Source organism: Ipomoea nil, unplaced genomic scaffold (genome assembly GCF_001879475.1).
Source record: "Ipomoea nil cultivar Tokyo-kokei standard unplaced genomic scaffold, Asagao_1.1 scaffold1149, whole genome shotgun sequence".
NCBI classification, from domain to species: Eukaryota; Viridiplantae; Streptophyta; class Magnoliopsida; order Solanales; family Convolvulaceae; genus Ipomoea; species Ipomoea nil.
Genome location: NW_017617577.1, coordinates 1,232,711 through 1,243,425, shown reverse-complemented (window position 1 = coordinate 1,243,425; position 10,715 = coordinate 1,232,711). Strand labels below are relative to the sequence as shown.

The 10,715-nt window shown below is 38.9% G+C and overlaps 1 protein-coding gene across 1 annotated transcript; it reads left to right on the top strand.

Moving 5' to 3' along the window:
• The first annotated feature begins 5,499 nt into the window (after positions 1-5,499).
• LOC109183635 (protein FAR1-RELATED SEQUENCE 5-like) lies at positions 5,500-7,499 on the top strand. The gene is made up of 2 exons (XM_019333701.1): positions 5,500-5,957; positions 6,107-7,499. Exons 1-2 carry the CDS (start codon positions 5,500-5,502, stop codon positions 7,497-7,499), a joined length of 1,851 nt encoding a protein of 616 aa, XP_019189246.1.
• The last annotated feature ends 3,216 nt before the right edge of the window (positions 7,500-10,715 follow it).

Sequence of the window (10,715 nt, the reverse complement as noted above, 5' to 3'; positions counted from 1 at the left end):
TTCCATTGAGTTGAATCTTGGTACATACGAATTATTAACTAGAATAATGTCAAATGTATGAAATGATTCAATATGGGTGCGTAGTGCATCACGGGGCATTATGTGGAAAATGCTAAAGTGGCTTAACGTTCAAAATGAAATGTAACGAGCGTGTTACATGTTGAAATCCCGTAACGAACTTCGGTTCAGGTTCATGTAGAACGATACGGATTTCAAGGATCAATTTGTCAAAAATTGGAATAACTATATAATCGAGAGCGTCACAGCTCAAGTGTTGAATATTTTAAATAATATTCTAAGAACGATTATATGAGTTTGATTCAACTAGTTGGAAAATTTGGTTGATTTTTTCTCGTTAATTGTGTTATAATTAACTTGATCAAAAAATTCCAAATTATACTAGTATATCTAATTTGAGACAAATTGTGTTTTGGTGAATAGTGCTTTTGTAGCACTAATGGAAAGTGCAATTTAATTTGGCACTTGGAAGTGCAAATTAAAACACTGTAACAGTGCTATCAAGCACTAGGTAGAGTGCTTAATTAGGCACTTTCGGCCACTTGGTGGCTGCACCTTTAGGTGTTGAAAACTTAAGCATTTGGTGCTTTAGTAATAGCAATAAAGGTGCTAGATTATAATTGGTCCTAATGCTAATCTACTTAGCTTAAACCTTTCGTATAGTATGTGGCTAATTAAATTTAGCGTTGTAAAAGTGTTATGTGATTAGCACGAAAGGAAGTTTGGTTAATTGTGTAATTAACTAATAATCCTAGTGCCAGGTAGCACTGTAATTATAAATTAGGCAACGAAAGGTTGTTGTGAGTTTATAATTTAAAGCAATAAAGATTGCTTTGGAATCGATGCGTTAGTTTAGAAGAAATGATTCATGCTTGGTATAGCATATTTCGTGCTTCACTACTAAGCACTGATTCGTGCTTCAATTTCGGAAGCACTGATTCGGGTTTGTGGCCTTTCGGTCAAAACCGAATGGATTCGTGAGGGCTAATCTGTTAGCACCTACGAGATGTGTTAGCGTGTAACACATGTTTATTCTTTAAAGAATAAAAAGAGAAAAACCAAATTAATCGTGGATTAATGCGGTTACGAACAATCAATGTGGTGAAAAAAAGAAACACCTATTGGTGATTTCAGCGCAAGCGTTAGTGTCGTACTCGAGCATACAGTACGGTATTCACCTCAATCAAACGTTGTTGCCGAACATAAAATATCAAGACGTTGATAAGTTCGGGTCTACCTCAAAGTATGAGGGGTGAGACAATACTTTGGACAAGTAAATACCTTTTAAATAAGGTTGCCCACATGAAATCCTTACGAATTGTGGGTACGTAGGAAGTTTCCTACTAATGCCCGAAATGTGGGGGTGTCTTGCCAAAGGTGTGTATTGGTTCTTAGTACACGAGTTCAAGAGTTTGGATGTACATAAGAACACGAAAGATTGATTCAAGAAATTCATCGTTCTTGGAAGATGTATTTTTGTGGAGGATCAATAAAGGACCTAGCACGTTGAAAGGAACCTTCGGCGTAGCTATGGTTGAAGGGTGTGAAAAAGAACCCGAGCTCAAAGCTGGACGTAGCAAGAGAGCTAGGATTGAAAAATCCTTTGGTCCAGATTTTCTGACGTACATGTTAGAGTGTGATGCGCACAATCTAACTTGTTTACTAGAAAATAAATTGGATTTTCTAACATGGTTGTTAGAAAACGAGCCTCGAACGTATGTAGAAGCGTTGACTTCTACAGATGGACCAACCCGAGAGAGGCTACCGAGAGTGAAGTAGATTCGATCTTAGAGAATCATACTTGGAACTGGTTGTTCTTCCTCCAGGTAATAAGACCTCAGGATCCTAAATGGATCACTAGTCGGAAGATAAAACCGGTTGGTTATATTGAAGTAAAATGGCCGGACTTGTAATTGTAGGTTACACATGTAATGCGAGTGCCACGGTTACTTCGATATATATTCTTGTGATGAGAATGGAATCCATTAGAATGATACTTGCCAAAGAGCTGTTTAGCGAGACTTGGAAGTTCATCGAAATGGATGTGTCGCTTTCTTAATAGACATGGAACAACCTGAGGGTTTTGAGGTTCCGCGCTATGGAAAGAAAGTCTGTAATTTGTGAGATCATTGTATGGGTTGAAACAATTGCCTTAGTATTTGGCATGTAGGTTTGATCATACAATGATGTGTCACGAGTTCAGTATAAACAAATGTGATAAATGTCTACGTAATGCGTACAATGGACGAGGTTATCACTATTTGTCTATACACGATAAACTCAACGTGGGTAGTAACGATCAAATGATCAATTCTACCTTGAACATGTTAAATTTGATATTTGACATGGGGTTGGCAGATTTAATCCTCGGGATTAAAATTGTGAGAAGACTGTATGGTCTCGTGTTGAGCCAATCTCACTGTGTTGATTAAATCCTTGCAAAGGATGTTAATCAAGTGGCTTGGACACCGTTAGATACTAACGTACATCTAGCCAATAATCTCGGAGATTGTACTTCTCACGGAGAATACATTCAGATTATCGGTAGTTTAATTGTATCAAATGGGTTGTACTAGGCCGGATATTGCCTTAGTGGTTAACGAACTCGGTGACATACAAGTAACCCTAGTGTTATGCACTAGAAGGCAATAGTGAAAGTTATGAGATACTCAAGGTACGCTCGTGACTTTGGACTGCACAACGTGGGATATCTAGCCGTACTTGGAAAGTATAGCACGGATATCAAAGGACGCTAAGTCCATCAAAGGCTACGTCTTTACGTAGGCCAGTGCAGTCGGTTAAACGGAAATTCTCGAAATGAATTTGTGATAGCTAAGATCCGACGGGATCAAAGCTGAGAGCCTTACACTCGTGTCGCGAGCGAGTAGGCCGAATGGCTATGCCATTATTTCAAGAATGTTCCTAGTGGTGAACTCGTACCTCCAATTTGTGTGCATTGCGATAGTCAAGCCAAAATTGGTTAAGTACAGAGTTAAATGTGGAATGGTAAGTCTAGACTTATAAGTCGTAGATATAATACCATTAAACAATTTCTCACAACGGGAGTTATCTCTATTGACTACGTGATGTCAAAAGATAACGTAGCGGCCGCTAACTCGCTAACCCGAGGGTAAGCAAATGGTTGTGGAGAAGTTGGAACGAGGAATGGGTCTAAAGCCCTTGGACTAAAAGTTCTATAGTGGATACCCAACCTAGCTGGCACCTACGTTCAATGGGACAACTAAATTATGGAACGAAGCGTGTCACTGTGGGGGTCTCGGACTCCCCACCACTCCTCGTTAGAACAGTGACTCCCGCGCAAGGTTAGCATGTTGATGTTTTAATGATTCGAATGTCGGTTGACAGGTGTGAGTATGCGGGATACTCGGAAAAGAATCACCTATGTGAGAGAGAAGTGAGGGTCGCTTCAAAGGAGAATTGATGGGCACAATTCTTCACAAACTCTTGCAGAACCAGGACGGTGACCCACGACCAAAATGGGCACACTCATGAGAACAGAGCATGGTTGGGAGGTTCTTGTGTGAGATATGTCATCGTCTACACAAACGGCAGTCGGTTCAAAGACATCGCGTTCTACCGTACAGCCAGTAGAGTAAACATATCTTTACAAGGGAAGGTTCAAAGGGTATAGTGATCCCTACCTATCCTATGCAAGGATCGACCGTTGAACACAGTTTGTTTCCGATTTCAAAATACCCTGAAAATCAATTTTTCATTCATGTGGGGGATTGTTGGAAAAATAGCATTAAAATGATATTTTGAGTGATTATTTTGTGGTACAAATATATGCGGGATCCACTTTCAATTTGGGTCGGGTCAATGTGGATTCGGGTTCTTCGTAGTGAGACGAAGAATTTGATATAATGTACGCTCAAAATGAGTAATAGGTGAATGAGAAATTGATTCTCAAAGTGAACCTATTTGAGAGAAGTCAAAATTTAAGATTAATGCTAATCAAGAATTAGCATTAGATTCGTGCTACTTATGTTTCGTTGTAGCACTTTCGTGTTGTGCCAATCAGGCATGCTAGTATTTAAATTATTAAAACACTATGCATGTGCTGGCAGCACATCACGTGCAACTTAAATTTGATAAGCTTTGAAAGCTTAATTATGGAAATTGGGGTGATGCATTATGCATGAACGAAAGCTTGCATGGACGAAAGTTATGCAATTAAAACATTGAAAGCTTAATTAGTGAATTAAGCTTTTGAGCTCCTTTCGTGCTGCACCGTTTTGGATGACTTTAATTTGTAGATGAACTCTGAAGGCGTAAAATAAAGCTGATATGTGGCTTATATATTTTTATTTTTCGCTCCCCTTTCTCGTAGAAAGGGCAGCGAACAATTATATTAATTTAAAATTAATATAAATATCCGCTACCCTTTCTACGAGAAAGGGTAGTGAAAAATTTTCCTTTTTTACAAAGCGCTACCTTTTTGTTTAAAAGGGTAGCGGTTTCTTGTTCACTTATTTACAATTATGACACTGTCCTTTTATTTTTTAATAATAAACTACCTTTGTTTGAAGAAAGGTAGCTTAAAGTCAAATTCTTTGCTCTTTTTTGTACTAGTGTGCGTTGTAGTTGTTGTGTATTGGCATTGTTTATAGAGTTTTAATTTGTCTATTTTAATCGTGGTTCTTAGTTCTTGGATTAGTGCTTGTCGTAGGGATTTGGTTTTTTGTTCCCGTTAGTAGTTGTCATTTATGTCTTATATGATATATATTATTTCGTAGTTGTATTTCTCATTTTGTTTTTTTCATCAGTTCCATTGGCATATGTTTTTCGTTTATAAATTGTATTGCTAATTTATGCGTGTTTCCTTGTTGGTTTAACAACATGGGTTGTATGTGCTGTTTTTTGTGTACTCTTAGGTTATTCTAATTGTAGTTTTGTGCATTTCCTACTACATCTTCTTTGCATTGTATATTTTTTCTGAAGGTTTCTGTTGGGGGGTGGTTACTTCGTAAAGTGCATGTGTTGTCATTTGAAATGTGCAACCAATCTGTTAATTTTTTTTTTTGTTTGTATGTTGTGCATGTTGGTTTTAAGTGTCTATTTTTTTTTATGTGTATTTTTGTTTGATGTTTGTGCAGTACGCTCGGAATGGCTACAAGGTTGTGTTATGGACGTGTCTCCCGATGGAACTAAGTACTGGACGCCTTCGTGTGACGGGGTGGTTAGGCATTTTGAGGGGCAGGCTTTTCCTTCTATCGCTCACGGTATTGATTTTTATCGTCAGTATGCATATCCTATTGGTTTTGACGTACGTCATAGTTCGGTGCGTAAGAATAGGGAGGGTGTTGTTGTAAAAGACTTGTTGGTTTGTTCGCGTGAGGGATTCAAGCAGGGGAGCAGGGACCCGTTGTTGTGAATGGTGCGTTGGATCAACCAGCTGTGGCTCCGAAGCGTCGGCTTGTTTCGAATAGGGTGGGTTGCAAAGCGAGGTTATTGTTGATGATGGTTGACGATGGGGTTTTTGTGGTTCGTTTCATTGAGCACCGTCATAATCATTGTTTGTGTTCGGATGTGGCTAAGCCTTTCCTGCGGGTTAATCGTTCCATGGATGTTCAACACCAAATTTTTGTGCTTAAGTGTGCTAGGACCAACGTTGGGCCTAATAGGTCGTTTCGCTTGGCTAGGGAGTTTGTTGGTTCGTATTCTAATGTTGGTGCGACATGTGTTGACTTTAAAAATTTGAAGCGTGATTTAATGGCATATATTGTGACTTCTGGTGCTCATATTGTTGTGAAAAAATATGTTAAGAAGGTATACAATTGCCCAGACTATTTCTTTAAATATGATGTGGATTCTGAGGATCAGTTACGGAGGGTGTTTTGGGCTGACCCTATTTCAAAGGAAAATTTTATAGCTTTTGGGGATGTGGTGTCGTTTGATGCGACTTATGGTACTAATAGGTAAGCCACGTGTTTGTAAAAAAAAATTCCTTGTAGTTCGTTTATTTTTAAATTTATAGTATGTGCAGTTTGGTCTTATTTATTCGTGCATGCAGTGTGTTAACGCCCATGGTTCTATTCTTTTTTTGGTTTGGTGTTATGTCCTGTAGGTATGGTATGGTATTGGTTCCATTTACTGGTGTTGATAATCATAAGAGAGGCGTCACATTTGCAATTAGTTTGATTTCTCGTGAAGATGTGGACTCTTATGTGTGGCTTCTTCAGCAATTTAAAAGTTCAATGGGTTGTGTGCCTAGTTGCACTATCACTGATCAAGATCCTTCGATGCAGATTGCAGTCCCACGGGTGTTTGATACTACGCGGCACAGGTTTTGTATGTGGCATATAATATCAAAGGTTGGTGAGAAGGTTGGTAATGTTCTATCTAAAGACGAGGAGTTTCGGCGTGCTTTGAATGATGTTGTTTGGAGTGAGACGTTATCCATGGAGGAGCTTGTGCGGGGTTGGCAGGACGTAATGGAAAAGTATGGCCTTGGTGATCACCGGTGGTTTCGTCTTATGTATGATCTGAGATCCTATTGGATCCTTGCGTTGTTTAATGATCTTTTCATGGGTGGTCTGCTTCGCACGACATCTAGGTCCGAAGCTGCGAATAGTGTATTTGGTAGTTGCACAAACCAACATGCTAGTTTGTCTGAGTTATTCAACAATTTTGAAGGGGCTATTGATGCTCAACGTGTGGCGCAGGCCAAACTGAATGCCGAATGTGAGGGCCATTTTCCTTTATGCCAGACTCCGTTGTTGATTGAGAAGCATGCGGCTACGGTGTATACTGTCAATGTTTTTTATGATGTTCAAGCCGAGGTTATTGCGGGATCTTTTTCTTGTCGTTCTATGCCTTCAAATGTTGAAGGGATGGTAGCCCGGTATGAGGTTCAAGATGGTGATGAGCTGGTGCACACCATGAGTTTTGACTCTGGTAATATTGTTGTCGAGTGCACGTGTAACATGTTTACACGGGTTGGGTTACTTTGTTGTCATATTTTCTGGGTTTTCAAGGACTGTAGGGTTGTTTCTATCCCTTCTCGGTATGTGGTTTCACGTTGGACTAGGGGTGCTTGTGTGCGGAAGTTGTTGGGGGTTCAACGTGGGGGCTTTGCGGATGTAGATGCCGCTATTGGTGAAGCTTGGGCAGAATTCTTTTCATGCATGACCATGGCTTCACGGAATGTTGATCATGTTATGAAGCTGACTGCAGCTTTGAAAGATTTCAACGCTGTTTTATTGGCTGAGAATGGTCCCAGCGATCGCTCTTCTGCTTCTAAGAAGCAACTATTTGAGTCGTTTTGCGGTGTTTCGCCCGATGGTCAAGTTGATATTCGTCTTCCTCCTATCTCTAATAACAAGGGTGGTGGCAAAGGTTACAAAAGTACAAGGGAATTAGCTGTTGAAAAGTCTGGATGTCGTCAACGACAATGCCAAACTTGTGAAAAGTATGGCCATAATAGTCGTACCTGCCCGATGCGCAACGCTGACATATGAGGAAGGGGGGTCGTATTGCTCTTTGAATTTTATTTAAACTTAAACACATTGCTATGTTTTTTACTTCTCCATTGACTTGTTCTTATTCCGCATTTCCTGTTGGTTTTCAATAATAGATTTGTTTTGTTTTGTTTCTTGGATTTGTTTTCAATTTTGTGGAACAATTTTATCTGCTGCATTTTTTACATAGAGTTTGTCAATTGGAGAGTACCAATTTGTGAGCTCTCTTCGTGCAACACGAGTGTGCTCTGATGGTGTGCCTGTGTTTTGTGGTAAATTGGACGTGTTGCATTCACTTCTTGGCATTTTCATTGGTGCCCTTTCTATGTTCCCTCCTTTGTCTTCTTCGTTCGCTCCATTCGGGTTAATCAGTTGCTGCAAAATGTGTGTTTGAAAATCAGTCTACTTTGGTTTTCAGTTCAGTCTTTGCACAATGTGTTCAATATAACAGTTCTATTAAACTTTTGAGTCTTGCATATAAAATATTACACATACATTACAGAGATCTAATATCTCAAACATGTAAATCTGCTAAAGCAATTAACATTGCAATTGACTGTACCTCAGACTTGCACATGCACTTTCACTAAATTTTTATTTCAAAGTCAATTTCAAACATTACACACATCTGATTCCCCAAACATTTACCTCTTTTAAAACAAGCAGCATTGCAATTTTGTTAACCACAATCATGCACATTCTCTTTCTCTATATTTCTTATTTTTAAATCAGCTACTAACAATTCTACCACGCAACATACCTCAGTAGGTGTGAGGAATGAGTCTTCTGATTGGTTTGTCGTTGGGTTCATTTCATTGCCACCTATTGGTGGGATCCCGATGTCTATATATTCATCTTCGTTCTGCATCGCTTCTTCGCCCTGCGTTCTCGAACATCAAAATCACACTTCGAAGCTCATATTTTACATAATAATATATACGTGGTCCATATAACATATCACTCATTTCTTAAAAATATTTTTTTTACTTACAGAATCAGCTGCAATCATGTTGTCGTCATTTGGTTCGCACCCCTGGGGTAAATTGTTCACCTCCTGGGTCAAGCCTAAGCTGAATGATGGCATTCCATTTGCTGTCTCGTGGTCTCCCATATCCACGTCTCTCTCATTTTGTACTTCTGTCTCCTGTTCTCCTAAATCCCCTTCGCCCGCATCTTCATCCATACTCTTTGATGCACTGCTCAATGACTCTTCGTCACTTTCTGCTTCGTTTTGTGCCTGATTCTGTTTACACTTTGATTTCGCTGCAACATATCTTTGTCCTACTCTTAACAGCAACTTGTCAGCCTTCACTAGCTTCTCAAAGGTTGTATGTGTCAGTGTGCATTTTCCTGATTCATCGGCAAGTTTACTGAGATCTTGACTTTATTTATGACTTGGTTTGCATCCTCTGTAAACTGTACCTCCATAGCCTGCCATTTTTTGTTCCACAATGTTAGTACTAACCAATTCAAGGTACTGGTATTTTTAACAAAATGCACTTTTTATTTAAAATGTATTAACTTATCTATGTTCAATTGCATACAATATATATTCTATAATATGGTTGTTTACTTATTCAATTAACCTTATAAATTTTACCTTTACTGGATCCTCAACTTCATCTTATTGGTTTTCTTCTGTATTGTGCTCATTCAATTCCTCTTCTATTTCTCCGTTTGTCTCAATCTCACCTAAACCAAACCCGCCCTTTTTTATCTCGGCAAACTCTCGCTCATTTAACAGCTTTGTAGTCCACCCTATGAATGCTGGCCTATTTCGTTCAACATAGCGGCTTGGGTTCACAACTCTATCTACATACAGCATCTGCATTTCTATTACCCATAAAAACAATATTCATTATTATAATCATAACCACAATACATGTATTACCATTTTATCATAGCCAAAACTTCTATTAATTACACACAGAATGTTGAGCTTACCGTTACAAATAGCAATGATCCAGTAAATTTTTTGTGTTACTTTGTTACCCATTTGTTGTGACATTTAACTAGCTCGTCAATCACATACTTGCACTAATTCAGTTCCCGTATCTTGCTCACATCCTTTAGCTCGTGCAAGATTCATTGATTTGCATATCCATTTTGTTGGATGCAAATTAGGATGCTTGCCACTAGGACTGTGAAGTGCTTCTTGAACCAAATTCCTCCATCTTTATTCTCCTTTAACAACCCTATCATTTAAGGAGTTATTTTGTGGTCCCCCTTTTGTACTGTGCTCTCCATGAATCAAGTTCCGCACATTTTGCATTCCTACTCCTCTTTTTAATCTCTCTGGATCCTCGTGGAAATCCAAGGACTGACTCCACGTCCTCTTCTGTTATCTTTAGAATTCGGCCATGTCCTAAATTTACTGTTTTTGAACTCCCATCAAAGTTCTCCATCAACCAATGCCCCATTCATAGAGGGGTGTCTTCCACCTTCAGTTTCAGCAAATCCCCAAAACCCATTTCCCTAACTGCATTCCTTTGCAGAGATCCAAATTTTTTCATGGGTTCAACCAGGTGCTTTGGCATAGCACGTGTCTCGCATTTTGGAAACCTTGCCTCTTCTTCAGGTAGTAGTTCGTATTTTGAGCACTCATTTTCATTCTGCCTTTGCGGTTGCCGGGCTCCTATTGGTGGGCTTACAAAGTCATCAGCAGGGTTGGGTTCACTCACAATAGCTTGCTGCACCTTTGTTATTTTTTGCCTTTTTCCCTACACAATTATTCCTTTAACATATTAGTGGGGGTTGTATTCACCAACAAAAAAACGAATGAACCAGCTCAGTATGCAACAAATAATACATTCCATCGCTTAAGAATACATATTTTTACACTTTGGCTTGCTCAGTAACGCATGCACACCAATAACAAACACTTCCAATGCACATAACCTATTCATTTAATATGCACAAACATGTACACTAATATACGCATGCACATTTTGATCACATTCATGCACATTTATATACAATTAATTTCATAAACTATTCTAACTCCTACTTCCTTGCACACGTTAAATAACTTTTCTATCATTTAATATATTTCTAAAATCTGGTGTGCAGGTAGGGGTCCCATATATTCTCCTTTTCAATTGCTTTTTAAGTGAAGACACTTCGAAAAAGACAAACTTTATTCAATCTTTTATTGTCCTTTAACCGAACTATTTCTTTCCCCAACTATTGCAGTGCGGTCCCCCATTACACTTTTTT

Coding starts and splice junctions, on each gene's coding strand:
- LOC109183635 (XM_019333701.1), top strand. CDS start 5,500: ATGGTTGACGATGGGGTTTTTGTGGTTCGTTTCATTGAGCACCGTCAT. Junction 5,958..6,106: donor GCGACTTATGGTACTAATAG/GTAAGCCACGTG, acceptor TATGTCCTGTAG/GTATGGTATGGTATTGGTTC.